Consider the following 18,429-nt stretch of genomic DNA (forward strand, 5'->3'; position numbering starts at 1 on the left):
TTGCATCTTCTCTAGTCTCCGGCAGGTCAGGCTGGACCTGAGAACCACAGAGCCGGGGCCAGGAACGCACACGGGGGGCGCATCATGGGGCCCGGGGAGACGGCCGCTTCTCAGGCCGGAAGGGCTGTGACATTTTTCTGGAAGGGGATACAGAGGCATTAGGGAAAGAGCTTAGCTTTCTCTCTTCAGGAAGTATGAGTCAGACACATCCTGCCCGGGAGCCCTGGGCCCACTCTGCCCGCCCGCCCAGCACTTTGCCGCCTTGGTCCCTGGCCTCCCGCTCAAAGTCCTGGGGGTGAGTCCTGCTCTCTCAGCAGTTCCTGAAGCGGCTTCCTCCCGCTCCGGTGAACTGGCCTGTGAGCAGAGAGATAACTCTGCCTGCAATAATGCATCCGCGTATGAAGGTGGAAGCCCGCTGGGGACACTGGCCTTCACCCAAAACAGGACAAAGCAGAGTGGGCACTCACCCGTCAGCCGGAAATACTGGTCGAAAAGCCCAACGTTGACTGCCTGCAGGTCGCTGAGTTTCAAAACAAAGCACTGAGAGATGTGGAAGGGGCTGTTGTTGTAGTCGGTGTTTTTCTGATGCCAGAAATCTGTGAGAGGGAGAAAGGGACCGAATGTGGTGGTGGCCACGCTGGGTGAGCACAAGGCTCCCAGGGACACAGCTGCCTGGAGCAGGAAAGGGTCCCCGTGATGGCCTGGCCCGCCGAGGAGCCACCACCACCTCTGGACACACAAGACCTCAGGGGAAATGTGTCCTACAGTCTGAGCCGTGCCTGGTGTGCTGGATACACCAGGAGTCCTAGGACAGCCCACTGGCTGAGGAACCCACCGAGGCCCCAAGGGGCAGAGGCTGCCCAGGCCCTCACGGGCCTGGCTGGGTGCGTTCACACCTGGCCTCACATCCCTTGTGCCAGCTCCAGGAGGATAGTGCTGACATCACCCCCTCTTCCTCCAAGAAGACAGTCTCAGCCCTGTGCAGCCAAACCGCTACTTCCTCAGGTCACACGGGGGTCCAGAGACAGAAGCCCTCCCGTCCCCGCGAGCCCCAGTGCCCACCCTGCAGTGGCTCTGAGAAGTAGCGGCGGAGGCCGTCGTGCAGCACGAAGTACACGGCCTTGGTAGAGAGCAGCACGCAGGCTGTCACCTCGAGCCCTGGCGTCTGGTAGAACACCACCGATGACCACAGGAGGTGCCGCAGCTCCTCGTTTTCCACCTGGACACAGAGGGGCCAGTTGGGGCTGCAGGACAGCCCATGACTAGGGTATGCAGCTCCTCCCCCAGGCTTCTGGGAAGGGGGCTCACGCCAGCCCCACCGGCCGGTGACCTGCTGCCCCGGGGGTGGCATGGGGCTCTACCACGTCAAGGAGCGGGAGACAGTCTGCAGGGGGTCTGCCCAGGGACCAAAGCTAGGAATGGCCACAGCAGGAGGCAGTGATGGAGGGACCAATTGGCCAGGTCCTCCCTACTCAGGTCCTCAAAACCGTGAAGAGCTGAAGCTGGGGGAAAAGCCAGCATCGAGAAGCCTGAGAACCTGAGGCTGAGCCCAAGGCAGAGCCACCTTCCTCCACGGGTGTGCCAGCCCTACCTCGGCAATGCTGCTGTGGAAGAACTCGACCACGGCCCGTCCACGCAGGCTGGCGATGTGCCGGAGAGATGGGCAGGCGGGCAGGTGTGATGGGATCTGATTGTCCTCCGACGTGGACCGGATCAGGGACTCACTTGGGTACTGTGCAGGGGCCTCTGCTTGGGCCAGGGCCTCCACTGAGGCTGAGGCCTCTGCTGGGATCTCTGCTGAGGCCTCAGCCTCCGCAGGGACCTCCACTGGAACCAGAGCTGGCACTGAGGCCTCCGCTGGAGCTGGGGTCTTTGCTGGGCTTGGGGCTGAGGCCTCTCCTGGAGTGAGAGCTGGGACCTCCACCAGGGCTGGGGCTGCAGTCTCTGCTGGAGCTTCTTGGAGATTCTGGTCACTGCTACATATCCCGATTCCCCCGAGAAACACCGTATTAACATGTGGGCCCCAAATGCAGACTCCTAGCCCACGTGAAACCTCAGCATGTGGGGACTGCACGCATCACACACCACCTCTGGAGTCGTCTGGGGACTTCATCTCGGTTCCTCATGGTGAGAGCAAAGGGAAAGGTGCCCAGGCCCCTTCTCTTGCGAGGGAGATGGGAAGACGGGAGGGAGAAGGGAAGACAGATCAAGGCTGAGACAGACAGATGTGACCCATGGGCTGAAAAATCATTCTGAAGAGGTGGTAAAAGTATCACCGATGCCACTCCAGAGTCCAGAGTGTGGACCAGGGTGCCCAGGGCTGGGACCCTGGGGCACGTGGAGTTGAGAAACAAAAACTCAACCTTTCCTCAGTCTGCCTTTGAGGCCTCCTCAGGTGTCCCAGGATCTCACCCACCTTGGCCATCACTGCATGTGGCCACACTGGATTTTCCCTCGACTGTTCTAAGCACCAGGTCCAACAATGCTCAGAAAGAATCCTCGTCCATGTTGGGAGCCCCCCACAACCAGCCTACACACCCACAAGCCCAGGCTCGTGTCAGTGGGGAGTCCCGGATACCGTCCTCTCAATCGAACAGCTGTCTGTTGAGAGAGGTCCCTGGGGCCCTGATCTTGCACAGGACCAAATCCCCCCAAGCTTCCCAGGCTCTCCTCCTGTTGGCCTGGGGCAGACACGCGTCTGGTGGGGTGAAGCAGGGCGCCTGCTTTCTGTATGCAGTCCCCTCTGTGGGCAAGGTCCAGCCAGGTTTGGGGGTGGCAGGGAAACAGAGACAAGGTGTCACCATCTGAAGCCCCATCACGGGGGCAGGGAGACAGAGAGACAGCCTCGCGAGGCCACCTCTGGCACAAGAGGCTCCCCAGCACCTAGAGGAATGAGGGGTCTCTACAGACAGCACAGGACTTGAGCTGGGCATGAGGGGCCCCTGATTCAGCCAGGAAGAGGATGGATGTCCTTTGGGAGCATCTGTTGAGGGGTTGGGCTGGAGGGAAAAGGCAGGGCCTCTGAAATGCTGGGGTGAGGATAGGGTCTCCACTGTCCACCAGGAACAAATGAAGGGCTTTCTTGTCCAGCTGGGGAAGCCCCATCATACATGAAGCTGGGGGAGCCACAGGAGAAAGGGGCACCCTGAAGGGCACAGGGGCCCTCATGAGCCCAAGGCAGGCATGAACCACGAGTGTGACCACAGTTCCCCTCACAGGCCACTCTACCCCAAGCCCAGGCAGCTCCGAGGGGAGCCAGGCCCAGCAGCAGGAGCAGGGGAAGGAGGGAAAAGTGAGGAGGACGAGCACAGGGCTGCGGGTTCCTCCTTCTCTGTGCCTCAGTCTCCCCTGGAAGAGCAGGAGCTCTGCAGGGAGAGACCACCCCACTTACACACTCAGACCTTGCTGCTCTCAGCCAACAAGTCTGGGATTCACAAAATTACAGAGTGGGCCCCTGAGCAAGCCAGGTCCTCCCAAGAAGGAAGGAGTGTACGGCTCACCAAAGGGTAAGGCTTGAAGCTGGGGGTCAGAGGCAGGCCGTGCCAGCAGCAGCTCCCCCAGCCCAGCTCGGAAAGCCAACCATGGGACTGGGAGCCCAGGGGCAAGGGTACATGGGTGATGTCTAGAGGCCGTGCTTGGGCCCAGCGGGGAGGGCCAGGCAAGGTGGGAGCAGAAGCCTGGATGCCCAGCGACGCAGGGCTCTAAATGGCAGAGAACTGGGCCAAGGCCCAGTGTCCTTCCACAGAGAAGGGCCTCTTCTGAAGCCTGGGACATAAGCAGCAGCCCAGCACCAAAGCCGAGGGAGCCAAGGGCAGTGCTGACGGGGGTGAGAGGCTTGGGTGTGGTGAGCGGGGTGGTCTCAGCCAGCCCCCTGCTCCCTGGCCCCCAGCAGCCCGCACTCAGTCTCACCTAGCCCTGCCCTCGGCAGGCTGGCCATCCACGACGGGGCTCTGAGGCCCGGCCCCTGTTGCAGGGGTCTTGGCGATGACCACGGTCTTCAGATCCTGCAGCGAGGCCCGCAGCTGGTTGTAGATGCGCAGGAAGTGGAACTTCTCGTGGGGCAGCACGAAGATGGCGGTGACGAAGCGGTAGCCCACGAGCAGCTCGAGCACGTGGCCGTCCGCGAAGGCGCCCCGCGGCTGAGTGCAGCTGCGCGTGGGGTCCAGCAGCACAGTGGAGAGCGGCACACGGCTGAGCTTGAAGCTGTTGCGGTTGCGGCAGTTGTGGGTGCCCCGGTTGGGCATGGGGTTGAAGTCGGCCTTGATGACGTTGAGGTGCTGGGGCGTGAGCAGCAGCCAGTAGGGGATGGCGGCAGACTTGACGGCCTCGGAGGGCGCGCAGCAGGAGCGCCGCACGGCCGAGCAGAGGGTGCAGCTGGCCCACTCGATGTTGCCCGAGTAGTCCCCGGCGGCCGTCTGCACCATGCGCTTGTCGCTGTAGACCAGGTAGACGGGGAAGCAGCCCTGGCTGCACTCCTGGCAGCCGCCCGCCACCTTGTAGAAGGTGAGCAGCTGGCGCAGGAACTCCTGCAGGCTGGTGTGGCTGCCGTAGAGCATAGGGCTACACAGCATGGCCATGTGCTGCGGAGCGAAGCAGGCGCGCAGGTCGGCGTGGAACTCGTGCAGGTGGGCGGCATCTGAGATGATGAAGAGCGTGTTCTCGCTGTGCCGCACCTTCAGCACCAGGCACAGCTCCGGCATGAGGAAGCCGAACTCGGTGAGGTCGCCGTGCGGGAAGCAGAACACGAAGCGCAGCGAGGAGAGGATGTGCTGGCTGCTGCCCCGCGACTCCTGGTGCGGGATCTCGAAGACGGCGATGCCGAAGTCGGTGAGCACGAGGCAGGCGGCGAACTGGCGGATGCTGCCCTGCACGTGGATCAGGAAGCACCAGAGCACCTTGAGGATGCGGATATGCTCCAGCAGGAAGTCCTCGTCTGCGCCCAGTGCCCACTCCAGAGCCAGGCGCTCCTCCTCCGCCTCCTCCTCCTCCTCCTCCTCTTCTTCCTCTTCCTCACCTGGCCCACCCTCTTCCTCTTCCTCTGCATCTGGGGGCCCCATTTCGAAGTAGCGGTTCTCAGCAACGTCCTCCTCCTCCTCCTCTTCCTCGCCCCGCCCTCCCTGGCCCTCCTCTCGCTGGTTGGCGGCTTCGATCCAAGCAGGGAGCTGCCGCTCAATAGCCTGCCGGATGAGCGTGCTCAGGCGCTGGATGAAGTCCTGGTTGGTGGCGGTGTAGCCGATGCAGGTGAAGGGCAGGAAGATGATCTGGCCGGACCCAGGCACCACCTGGACCTCCGGCTCCGCGTGCTCGGGGCTGTGTGGGGAGAGGCCAGGTCAGCCGTGTGCTGGGCTGGGATGCCCCCACCCCCAACATCCAGATTCTGCTGCTGTCCCTCTGGTCTTGAGGAACCGATGCATGGGTCTCACAAGCCTCCTAACCAGTCAAGGCTGCTCCTAGCAAGCACCCTGATAGGGAGCTGAAGTGCTGGAAGGCTGGGACAGCCACACTGCCAGGGCCTCAGACCACAGACACCCAGTGCAGTCCTGCCCACGTCACGAAGACGTCGCAGTCCTGTAGACACTGCCACAAGCCCCAGAGGCAGTGAGTGCTCAAGGCCGTGGACTAACTAGACAACAGTTTCCTTCAGGGGAACCCAGTGACCTTGAGAGGGGTAGGGAGTGGAACAGGTGGGTCTGAGGACCTTCACATTTAAATTCAAGCTCCTCCAGAGACAGGCAATCTACGTGAGAAAGAATTCAGAGTAGTAACAGTAAAAATGATTCAAAATCTCAGGAAAAGAATGGAGGTACAGACCAGGAGGGTACAAGAAATGTTTAACAAAGAGAAGAGGTTAAAAGAACAGACAGATGAACAATACAATAAGTGAAACCAAAAATACACTAGAAAAAAGGCAAGCGCAGAATAACTGAGGCAGAAGAATGCGTGAGTGAGCTGGAAGACAGAGAAGTGGAAATCACGGCCACAGCACAGAACAAAGATACTGGAAATCGCTGCCTCAGGACAGAGTAAAGTACAAAGAATGAAGAGAAATGAGAAATGTCTCAGAGGCCTCTGGGACAACAGTAAACACACCAACATCCACATCATAGGGTCCCAGCAGAAGAGAGACAGGGAAAGGGCCTGAGAAAATATGCAAAGAGATTATAGCCAAAAACGTCCCTAAAATGGGAAAGGAAACAGTCACTCAAGTCCAGGAAGTGCAGAGTTCCATACAGGATAAACCCAAGGAGGAACATGCTAAAACACAGATTAGTCAAATTGACAAAAGTCAAATACAAAGAAAAAAATATTAAAAGGGAAAAGTAAAACAACACACAAGGAAATCCCCACAAAGTTATCAGATGATTTTTCAGCAGAAACTGCAAGCCAGAAGAGGGTGGCAAAATATATTTAAAGTGACGAAAGGGATAAACCTACACCCAAGAATACTCCACCCAGCAAGGCTTTCATTCAGATTCAGAGAAATCAAAAGCTTTACAGATGAGCAAAAGGTAAGAGAATACAACACCACCGAACTAGCCTTACAACAAATGCTAAAGGAGCTTCTGGGGGCAGGGCTGGGGGGCGGGACAGATGGTAAATGGTAAGGAACACACCTGCCAATGCAGAGCTCCATCCCGGGGTCGGGAAGATCCCCTGGAGGAGGGCGTGGCAACCCACTCCAGTATTCTTGCCTGGAGAATCCCATGGACAGGGGAGCCTGGCAGGCTACAGTCCACAGGGTTGCAAAGAACTGGACACAACCAAAGCAACTTAGCATGCACACGTGCGTGCGCGTGCACACACGCCATCGGAGGTGGGGGTGGAGAGGCCAAAGCTAGAAACAAGAAAAGCACAACTGGGAAAGCTCAACAATAAAGGCAAACATAAAGTAATAGTAGGAAACCACCCACACACAACTATCATATCAAAATCAGCAACCACGAGGGGAGTACAAATACAGGAAATCAGAATCACACTTGAAATCAAGAAACCAGCACCTTAACACAACCTTGCGTAAAGACCGCTAGAGCAAAATCTCAACAGGGACTTCCTGGTGGTCCAATGGTTAAGAATCGGCCTTGCAGTGCAGGGGCCTCGGGTTTGACCCCTCCTCGGGGAACTAGGATCCCACATTCCACACGGCGACTGAGCCTGAGCGCCACAGCGAAAGTCCCCACGTGCCACAGCCAGGCGGCCACAAGCCAAAGTAGAGACAAGGAAGAACCCAAACCTCACGGGAACTGCAAACCAAAGCCTGTAACAGACATACGAACAACAAAGCAAACGGCAACTCAAACACCACACTGAAGACAGTCATCGAAGCACAAAAGAACGAAGGAAGACCAACAAAAACAAATCCTCATCGATTAGGAAAATGGCAACAGGAACAAGTATTATCAATAATGACCTTAGATGGAAAATGTAGATTAAATAAATGCTCCAAACAAAAGGCAGACTGGCTGAATGGATACAAAACAAGAGCCATATATATGCTGTCTACAAGAGACCCCCTTCAGACTTAATATAGACTGAAAGCGAGGGGATAAAAAAAGATATTTCATGCAAATGGAAATCAAAAGAAAGCTGAAACAGCAGTATACATATCAGACAAAACAGACCTTAAAATAACGACTGTTACAAGAGATAAGGAAATGGGATTCCCCTGGTGGTCAAGTGGCTAACACTCTGCGCTCTCAGCACAGGGGGCTGGGGTTCGATCCCTGGTCAGGGAGTTAGAGCCAACAGACAGAGTTCGTATGCTGCAACTAAAGATCACACAGACGACAACAAAGATCAAAGGTTCCATGTGCTGTAACTAAGGGATGGCGTAGCCAAGTAAATACATAAATATTAAAAAGACAAGGACGGACACTACATAATGATCAAGGGATCAATTCAAGAAGAAGATACAACACTTTCAAGTACATGCATGTACCCGGCACGGGAGCACCTCAATATAAACATAAACACTAACGGTCATAGGGGCTTCCCTGGCGGCTCAGATGGTGAAGAAGGGGGAAATCAACAGTGATACGATAACAGCAGGGAACTCAACGGACAGATCATCCAAACAGAAAATCAATAAAGAAACACCAAAAAAAAAAGGAAACACCAGCCCTAAAGACACATTAGACTAGATCGACTTAACTAATATTTATAGGGCATTCCATTCGAAAAGAGCACGGACTTTTTTTCAAGCACACATAGAACATTCTGCAGGACAGACTGTATCTCTGGCCACAAATCAAGCCTCAGTAAATTCAAGAAAACTGAAATCACATCAAGCATCTTTTCCAACCACAATGCTGTAAGATTATAAATCAAATACAAGAAAAAAAAAAAACTGAAAAACCCCACAAACATATGGAGGTTAAACAATGTAATGAAATGGCCGATGGATCACTGAAGAAATCAAACAGGAAATAAAGAACACCTAGAGACAAATGACAGTGAAACATGACAATCCAAAACCTGTGGGATGCAGCTAAAGAGGTTCTAAGAGGGAAGTTGACAGCAATACAATCTTACCCCAGGACACAAGAAAAATCTCAAACAACCTAACTGTGGGACTTCCCTGGGGGTCCAATGGTGAACAACCCACCTACCAGCGCAGCGGACATGGGTTCAATCGCTGGTCCAGGAAGATCTCACATGCCACAGAGCAACCAAGCCTGTGTGCTGCAACTACTGAGCCTGAGCCCTAGAACCCATGCGCCCCAACAAGAGAGGCCACAGGGATGGGAGCCCATGCGTTGCAATTAGAGTAATCCCCACTCACTGCAACTAGAGAAAGCCTGTGCACAGCAAGACCCAGAACACTCACAGTCACTCACACACACACCCCAAAGGACCTCGAGAGAGCTTGTGCATAGCAAGACCCAGAACAGTCACTTACACACACACACCCCAAAGGAACTAGAGAAAGCCTGTGCACAGCAAAGACCCAGAACACTCACAGTCACTCACACACACACCCCAAAGGACCTCGAGAGAGCTTGTGCATAGCAAGACCCAGAACAGTCACTTACACACACACACCCCAAAGGAACTAGAGAAAGCCTGTGCACAGCAAAGACCCAGAACACTCACAGTCACTCACACACACCCCCCCACAAAGGAACTAGAGAAAGGCTGTGCACAGCAAAGACCCAGAACAGTCACAGTCACTCACACACACCCCCCCTCCAAAGAAACTGGAGAAAGCCTGTGCACAGCAAAGACCCAGAACAGTCACAGTCACTCACACACACACACACATACCCCTAAAGGAACTAGAGAAAGGCTGTGCACAGCAAAGACCCAGAACAGTCACAGTCATTCACACACACACCACCCCGCCTAAGGGAACTAGAGAAAGCCTGTGCACAGCAAAGATGCAGAACAGTCACAGTCACTCACACACACACACACACACACCCTGAAGGAACTAGAGAAAGCCTGTGCACAGCAAAGACCCAGAACAGTCACAGTCACTCACACACACACCACCCCGCCTAAGGGAACTAGAGAAAGCCTGTGCACAGCAAAGATGCAGAACAGTCACAGTCACTCACACACACACACACACCCCCCCTGAAGGAACTAGAGAAAGCCTGTGCACAGCAAAGACCCAGAACACTCACAGTCACTCACACACAAACACACAAGCACACTCCCCTGTGCTGCACCTGAGGGGCCCACATGCTGCAACAAAGATCGAACGTCCTGAATTCCACAACTAAGACCTGGGCAACCAAATAAACAAACAAAATATTTTAAAACTATATCTCTTAAAAAAAAAAGTCTCTAAAAAATAAATGCTTGTGAGGGTATGGAGAAAAGGGAACCCTCCTACATTGTTAGTAGGAATATAAATTGTCACAACCATTATGGAGAATGGTACAGAGGTTCCTTAACAAAGTAAATACAGACCTACTACATGATCCAACAATCCCACTTCTGGACCTATATCCAGAGAAAGACTTAATTCAAAAAGGTAACAGTTACCCCGATGTTCACTGCAGCACTGTTTACAAGAGCCAAGACATGTAAGAAACCTAAATGTCGACTAAACAAACCTGAACATCACTGACAGGTGAAGAACAGAATACTACTCAGCCAAAAAAAGGAATGAAATGATGCCACTTGCCCCAGTAGGGTGGGTCTAGAGATTGTCATACTGAACGAAGTCAGATAAGGACTAATATCACATATCACTATGTGGAATCTAAAAAAATAATGGTACAAATGAACTTATTTATAAAAGAGTCACAGATGTAGAAAACAAACTTACAGTTACCAGGGGGAAATGGGGAAGAGGGATAAATTAGGAGTTTGGGATTGACAGAAACACACTACTATATATCTTCCATGAGGAAGAGGATATATGGATACATACAACTGATTCATTCATTCCACAGCAGCAACTAACACAACGTTGTGAAGCAGTTATACTCCAGTGAAATTTTTTTCTGATCTTTCATTGTTACTGTGTAGGAATGCAAGAGATTTCTGTGTATCAATTTTGTGTCCTGCAAATTAACCAGATTCATTGATGAGCTCTCGTAGTTTTCTGGTAGCGTCTGTAGGATTTTCTGTGTATCTGCAAACAGTGACAGTATTACTTTCTCTTTTCAATTTGGATTTATTTTTTTTTCTTCTTTGATTGCTGTGACTACACTCTCCAGATCTATGTTCGGTCAAATTGGCAAGAGTGGACATCAGGAGATCTTGGAGGATATGTTTCGAGTTTTCACCTTTGAGAATGATGTTAATTGTGGGTTTGTTGTATGCGGTCTTTGTTATGTTGAGGTAGATTCCCTCCGTGCCCACTTTCTAGAGAGTTTTTTTTTTCTTTTTAAAATAGATAACTAACTAACAAGGCCATACTTGTTATGTAGCACCTCTTGGCCTCTAATGCCCTTATGAAAAAGGATATATAAAATGCAGTTGGGAAACCTCTTCTGTAAAAATCAGAGTAAACAGTCGAGGCTTTGGAGACTAACTCACCCACCTCATTTTTTTTTTAAAGCAGCTCTTTTAAAAATGGAAAAGTCCGTTTCCAGTTCAAGGTAGCAGAGTAGAAGGGCATCATGCCCTCCTGCGAGAGCACAAAAAAATCGCAGCTAGATGCCGAGCAACCACTGACAGGAGGATGCTGGAAACCACCAGAAAAGATGCCCCACATCCAAAACCAGAGAGGAAGACGCAGAGAGATGGCAGCAGGGCACAATCAGGGTGAAACCTAATCCCGTACCCACCAGGTGGGTGACCCAAAACCTACAGAACAGTACCAAAGAAGTCCTCCCACTGTTTCAAAGGCTCCGAACCCCACATCAGGCTTCCCAGCCCGGGGGTCCGACAAAGAAATCGTACTCCCCACGGAATCTGGCCTTGAAGGTCAGTGAAATCTGATTACAAGACTTCCACAGGACTGGGGAAACACAGACTCCAGTCTTGGAGGGCACAAACAAAACCTTTCATACATGGAGAGGAAAGGGGCAGTGACCCCACAGGAAGACTAAACCAAACTACCTGCTAGTATTAGAGGGACTACTATGGAGGCGCAGCTGGGCAGAGGCTCAGCACAGGAACGGGGCACCAGCAGCAGAAGGCCAGCAAGGTACCCCTAGGCATAAACCCTCTTGGAGTTCCCCATTAATTTAATTAGACTGTTAATTAAAAATAGGCAAAAGCAACAAAGCTTTACTGTGCATCACAGGGAGCTACAGCCAAGATCTTGCAATAACCTATAATGGGAAATAATGTCAAAAATAATCTATTTGTATATGTATAACTGAATCACCTTGCTTTGCACCTGAAACACTGTTAAGTCAACTATACTTCAATAAAATGTAATTATATATTAAGGAAAAAAAAGAAAAAAAGTACTAGCATGGAACTTTAATCTCCACTTACACCAATGGACATCCAGACAGAAAATCAATAAGGACACATAAGCATTGAGGATACAATAGACCAGATGGACTTGCTCATGTTTATGGAGCATTCCATTAGAAGCAGCAAAATACACTTTCTTCAAGTGCACAGGGAACATCCCCCAGGACAGACCTTATCTTTGGCCATAAATCAAGCCTCAGTAAAGTTAAGAAAACTTATCAGGTATCATTTCCGACCACAATGTTATAAGATCAGAAATCAGATACAAGAAAAAAACGGCAAAACCCCACAAATATATGGAGGCTGAATGATACGTTACTCAACGACCGATGCATCACCGAGGATACTGAAAAGGAAATAAAAAGATACCTAGAGACAAATGACGATGGAAACGTGACGATCCGAAGCCCATGGGATGCAGCCAAAGCAGGTCTGAGAGAGAAGCTGAAGCAACGCGATCTGAGCTCAGGACACAAGAGAAAATCTCAAACTAACACCTGGCTGTGGGACTCCCCTTGCGGTCCAGTGGCTGCGAACCCACGTGCCAAACGCAGGGGACATGGGTTCAATCCCTGGTCTGGGAAGATCCCCACGCCACAGAGCTATTAAGCCCACATGCCACAGCTTTTGAGCCTGTGCTCCAAGGCCCGTGCTCTGCAACAGGAGAAGCCACCTCAGTGAGAAACCCGTGTGCCGCCACTGCACAGTAACCCCCACTCCCTACTAGAGAAAGCCTACACAGAGCAAACACCCAGTGCAGTCAAGCGCACACACACACACCCGCAAATGAACCAGAGAAAGAACAAGTCAACCCCAATGTTAGCAGAAGGAAAGAAATCACAATGACCAGAGCAGAAATAAATGATACAAAGATGAAGAAAACAATAGAAAAGGTCAAGGAAAATCAAAACTGGTCCTATAAAAAGATGAACAAAACTGACAAAGCTTTAGACTCAAAGGGAAAAAACAGCAAAGAGGGCTCAAATCAAGAAAATTAGAAACAGGGACTTCCCTGGTGTACAATGCATGAAAATTCACCTGCCAATGCAAGGGGACACTGGTGTGATCCCTTGTCCAGGAAGATCTCACACGCCATGGAGCAACCAAGCCCACCCACCGCAACCACTGAGCCCAAGAGCAGCAAATGCTGAAGCCAGCACACACTCCAGGGCCGAGGGCCACAGCTGTCGCGTCCCCGGGCTGCACCTTCTGAAACCCATGTGCCCAGGGCCTGAGCTATGCGAGAGCCACTGCAACGGACGCCCACACACTGCAACGAAGACTGGGCCTGCCTCACCGTAAGCAGAAAGACGGTGTGCAGCCACAAAGAAACAGCACAACCAAAGATTAATTATTAACAAAACTAGGAATGAAAAAGGGCAAGTTACAACTGACACCGCGGACGTACAAAGGGTACCAGACTACTACAAGCAGCTATATGCCAATAAAATGGACAATCTACAAGAAACAGACAAATTCTTAGAGACTGAACCAGGAAGGAACAGAAGACATGAACAGACCAATCACAAGTTCTGAAACTGTGATTCAAAAACTCCCAACAGAAGTCCAGGACCAGATGGCCTCACAGATGAATGCTATCAAGCATTTAGACAACACTTGACACCTATCCTTCCAAAAAACTGCCAAAGCAGGAATACTCCCAAGCTCATTCTATGAGGCCACGATCACCCTGATACCAAAACCAAAGATATAAAAATGAAAATGACAAAACTTCCCTGGTGGTCCAGAGATTACAAATCCACCTTGCGATGCAGATGACACAGGTTTGATCCTTGGCAGGGGAACTAAGATCCCAACACCGCAGAGCAACTGAACCACACACACTGAAACGGCCGAGCCTGCATGCTCTGGAGCCTGCACACCACAGCTAGAGCGCCCATGTGCCACAACGGAAGACCCTGCATGCTGCAACTAAGACGCCATGCGGCCAAATACATGCTAAAGACAGAGAAGAAAGATTACGGGCCAATGTCACTCAACACGGACACAAAAAGTCCCAATAAGACACTAGCAATAACACAGTAAAAGGTTCATACACCAGGATCAAGTGGGATTTACCCCAGGGACGCTAAGATTTTTCAATACAAGTCAATGAATGTGATACACCACATTAACAAACTGAAGAATTAAAACCATACGATCATCTTAATTGATGCAGAAAAAGCTTTTGACAAAATCCAACACCCATTTACAATTAAAAAAAAAAAAACTCTCCAGAAAGTGGGCACAGAGGGAATCTACCTCACCATATTAAGGCTACATACAGCATCATTCTCAAAGGTGAAAAACTCAAAACATATCCTCCAAGACCTCCCGATGTTTACTTCCGCCACTTATTCAACACAGTTCTGGAGAGTCTAGTCTCAGCAACCAGAAAACAAAATGAAATAAAAAATCCAAACTAGAACAAGAACGTAAAATTGTCACTGTTTGCAGATACACAAAAAATCCAAAGACACTATCAGAAGACTATGAGAGCTCATCACTGAATCTGGAAAATCTGCAGGATACAAAATTAATGAAAGATCAGAAAAAACTTTTGAGTGTAGTTACTTTCCAATATTGTGTTAGTTTCTGCTATACAATGAATACAGTTATATGTATACAAATATCCTCCTTCTCCTCTTTGACCTCCCTCACACCCTCATCCCCACCCCAGGCATCTAGGTCATCACAGAGCACCAACCTGAGTTTCCAGGGCTACAGAGCAGGTTCGCGTTAGCGCTCTGCACATGGCAGGGCACGTGCGTGGCTCCTAACCTCCCGCTCTACTTCGCACACCCTCGCGCCACCCCCACCCGTGTCCACAAGTCCATTCTGTCTCATTCCTGCCCTACAAGTCAGTTCATCTGTACCATTTTTCCAGATTCCACATGTACGTATTAATAAATCATCTTTATTTCTCTCTTTCTGAATTTCTTCACTATGTATATCTCCAAAATATAGAAATAGCTCATAAGCTCATATCAAACAAAAAACCAAACTACAGGCAAAGACCTAAACTGACATCTCTCCAAAGAAGACATACAGATGGCCAAGAGGCACATGAAAAGATGCTCAACATCACTTATTATTCAGTTCAGTTGCTCAGTCGTGTCCGACTCTTTGTGACCACATGCATCGCAGCACGCCAGGCCTCCCTGTCCATCACCAACTCCCAGAGTTCACTCAGACTCACGTCCATCGAGTCGGTGATGCCATCCAGCGATCTCATCCTCTGTCGTCCCCTTCTCCTCCTGCCCCCAATCCCTCCCAGCATCAGTCTTTTCCAATGAGTCAACTCTTCGCATGAGGTGGCCAAAGGACTGGAGTTTCAGCTTCAGCATCATTCCCTCCAAAGAAATCCCAGGGCTGATTTCCTTCAGAATGGACTGGTTGGATCTCCTTGCAGTCCAAGGGACTCTCAAGAGTCTTCTCCCAACACCACAGTTCAAAAGCATCAATTCTTCGGCGCTCAGCTTTCTTCACTGTCCAACTCTCACATCCATACATGACCACTGCAAAAACCATAGCCTTGACTAGACGGACCTTAGTCGGCAAAGTGATGTCTCTGCTTTTGAATATGCTATCTAGGTTGGTCATAATTTTTCTTCCAAAGAGTAAGCGTCTTTTAATTTCATGGCTGCAGTCACCATCTGCAGTGATTTTGGAGCCCCCAAAAATAAAGTCTGACACTGTTTCCACTGTTTCCCCATCTATTTCCCATGAAGTGATGGGACCAGATGCCATGATCTTCGTTTTCTGAATGTTGAGCTTTAAGCCAACTTTTCCACTCTCCTCTTTCACTTTCATCAAGAGGCTTTTTAGTTCCTCTTCACTTTCTGCCATAAGAGTGGGGTCATCTGCATATCTGAGGTTATTGATATTTCTCCCGGCCATCTTGATTCCAGCTTGTGCTTCTTCTAGCCCAGCGTTTATCATGATGTACTCTGCACATAAGTTAAATAAGCAGGGTGACAATATACAGCCTTGACGTACTCCTTTTCCTATTTGGAACTAGTCTGCTATTCCATGTCCAGTTCGAACTGCTGCTTCCTGACCTGCATATAGGTTTCTCAAGAGGCAGGTCAGGTGGTCTGGTATTTCCATCTCTTTCAGAATTTTCCACAGTTTATTGTGATCCACACAGTCAAAGGCTTTGGCATGGTCAATAAAGCAGAAATAGATGTTTTTCTGGAACTCTCTTGCTTTTTCCATGATCCAGCGGATGTTAGCAATTTGATCTCTGGTTCCTCTGCCTTTTCTAAAACCAGCTTGAACATCTGGGAGTTCACGGTTCACGTATTGTTGAAGCCTGGCTTGGATAATTTTGAGCGTTACTTTACTAGCATGTGAGATGAGTACAATTGTGCGGCAGTTTGAGCATCCTTTGGCATTGCATTTCTTTGAGATTAGAATGAAAACTGACCTTTCCCAGTACTGTGGCCACTGCTGAATTTTCCAAATTTGCTGGCATATTGAGTGCAGCACTTTCACAGCATCATCTTTCAGGATTTGAAATAGCTCAACTGGAATTCCATCACCTCCACTAGCTTTGTTTGTAGTGATGCTTCCTAAGGCCCACCTGACTTCACATTCCAGGATGTCTGGCTCTAGGTGAGTGATCACACCATCGTGACTTGTTCAGTAAATCTTTAATCCAATTTCCTGCTGATAGGTGGGACTGTGCTCTCGCCCTGTAGGGTAATGGAGACCTCTTCCAAAAGAACTTATACCAGCACACCTCCCAGAAGAGCTGCTGACCCCGAGAGAAGGGCCACTGTCGACCCACGCCTCTGCCAAAGACTCCCAGACAGTCACAGGCAAGTCTGGTTCAGTCTGTTGTGGGGTCAATGCTCCTTTCTCCTGGGTTCTGGGGCTCACAAAGTTTTGTTTGTGCCCTCCAAGAGTCTCTGTTTTCCCAGTCCTGTGGAAGTTCTGTAATCAAATCCCGCTGACCTTCAAAGTCAGATTCCCCGGAGATTCTCATTGACATGTTAGGAATCAGTGAACTAAAGTGAACTGGAGTGGGTGAATTTAATTCAGATGACCACTGGACCTACTACATGGACAAGAATCCCTCGGAAGAAATGGCATAGTCCTCAGAGTCAAGAATCCAAAATGCAGTACTTGAGAGCAATCTCAAAAACCGCAGAATGATCTCTCTTTGTTTCCAAGGCAAACCATTCAATATCACAGTAATCCAAGCCTATGGATCCAACCAGTAATGCTGAAGAAGCTGAAGTTGAACAGTTCTATGAAGACCTACAAGACCTTTTAGAACTAACACCAAAAAAGATGTGCTACTCAGCACAGAGGACTGGAATGCAAAATAGAAGTCAAGAGATACCTGGAGTAACAGGCAAGTTTGGCCTTGAAGTACAAAATAAAGCAGGGCAAAGGCTAACAAAGTTTTGCCAAGAGAATGCAGTGGCCATAGCAAACACCCTCTTCCAGCAGCAGAAGAGAAGACTCTACACATGGATATCACCCGAGGACCAATAGAGAAATCAAGTTGATTATATTCTTGCAGCTGAAGATGGAGGAGCTCTATTCAGTCAGCAAAAACAAGACCTGGACTGTGGCTCAGACCATCCTTATTGCAAAATCGAGGCTCAAATTGCGGAAAGTAAGGAAAACCACTGCAGGCCATTTAGGTAGGACCTAAATCAAAGAGAGACACGCAGTCAGAGGCAAATCAGGAGAGAGGATACGGGAGACAGAGAGACCAGAGACAGAAAAGAAAAGAGGGAAGGGGGCCGAGAAAGGGGGAGGGGAGAGAGAGGGAGGGAGACATGGGGAGGGAAGGAGAGGGGAAAAGAGAGGGAAGAAGGGAGGAAGAGATGGGGAGAGGGAGAGAGAGAAAGAAAGGGGTGGGGAGAGCGAGGAGGAGAGCGAGGAGGAGAGAGGGAGAGAGGCAGAGTAGGAGGGAGGGAGAAACAGAGTGACAGAGAGAGGTTGGGAGGAAGGAGGTTTGAAGGCGGAGAGAGAGAAATGAAAGAGAAAGAGACAGGAAGAAAGATACACAGAGAAAGAGAGACCGAGAGTGGGAGGGAGAAAAAGAGAGAGAGAGACGGGGGAAAAAAGGAGGGAGAAGGACAGAAACTGAGAGGGAGGGAGAAAGAGACACGGAGAGAACTCTGAGAAAGAGGCTGAGAGAGACTGGGAGGGAGAAAGACGGAGAGAGAGAGGGAGAAAGAGACCGAAAGAAAGAGGAGAGGGAGGAGAGACAGGGTGAGACAGAGGCAGAGAAAGACCAAAGGGGTAAGGCAGAGAGACAGGAGAGACACGAGGGAAACAGGGTGGGGAAAGAGCAGGAGACAGACACAGAGACAGGGAAAGAGGCTAAGCCGGAGGGACAGAGACAGACAGACAGACAGGGAATAGGGAGCGGGAGGAGAGACACCAAGGAAGAGGGAGGGGAGACAGAGGGGGATACAGAGAGAGATCCAGAGACAGGGAGGGAGGGAGACAGAGAAAGAAGGAAACAGACAGGGAGAGACCAAGAGAGTGGGCGGGAGGGAGGAGACACAGTGACGGGAGAGAGAA

At 50.5% G+C, this 18,429-nt stretch overlaps 1 protein-coding gene across 2 annotated transcripts in view; it reads right to left on the minus strand.

Moving 5' to 3' along the window:
* NISCH (nischarin) overlaps positions 1-18,429 on the minus strand; it is a 57,264-nt gene that overhangs the window by 2,154 nt on the left and 36,681 nt on the right. For both annotated transcript variants that reach the window (XM_018066741.1, XM_018066742.1), the window contains exons 16-19: positions 3,910-5,310; positions 1,592-1,976; positions 1,063-1,219; positions 468-596 (exon numbers count right to left, since the gene is read on the minus strand). In XM_018066741.1, coding sequence (XP_017922230.1) covers positions 468-596; positions 1,063-1,219; positions 1,592-1,976; positions 3,910-5,310 — 2,072 coding nt within the window. The remainder of the gene's footprint in view (positions 1-467; positions 597-1,062; positions 1,220-1,591; positions 1,977-3,909; positions 5,311-18,429) is intronic.

The sequence above is a fragment of the Capra hircus genome, chromosome 22 (genome assembly GCF_001704415.2).
Source record: "Capra hircus breed San Clemente chromosome 22, ASM170441v1, whole genome shotgun sequence".
Taxonomy (NCBI): domain Eukaryota; kingdom Metazoa; phylum Chordata; class Mammalia; order Artiodactyla; family Bovidae; genus Capra; species Capra hircus.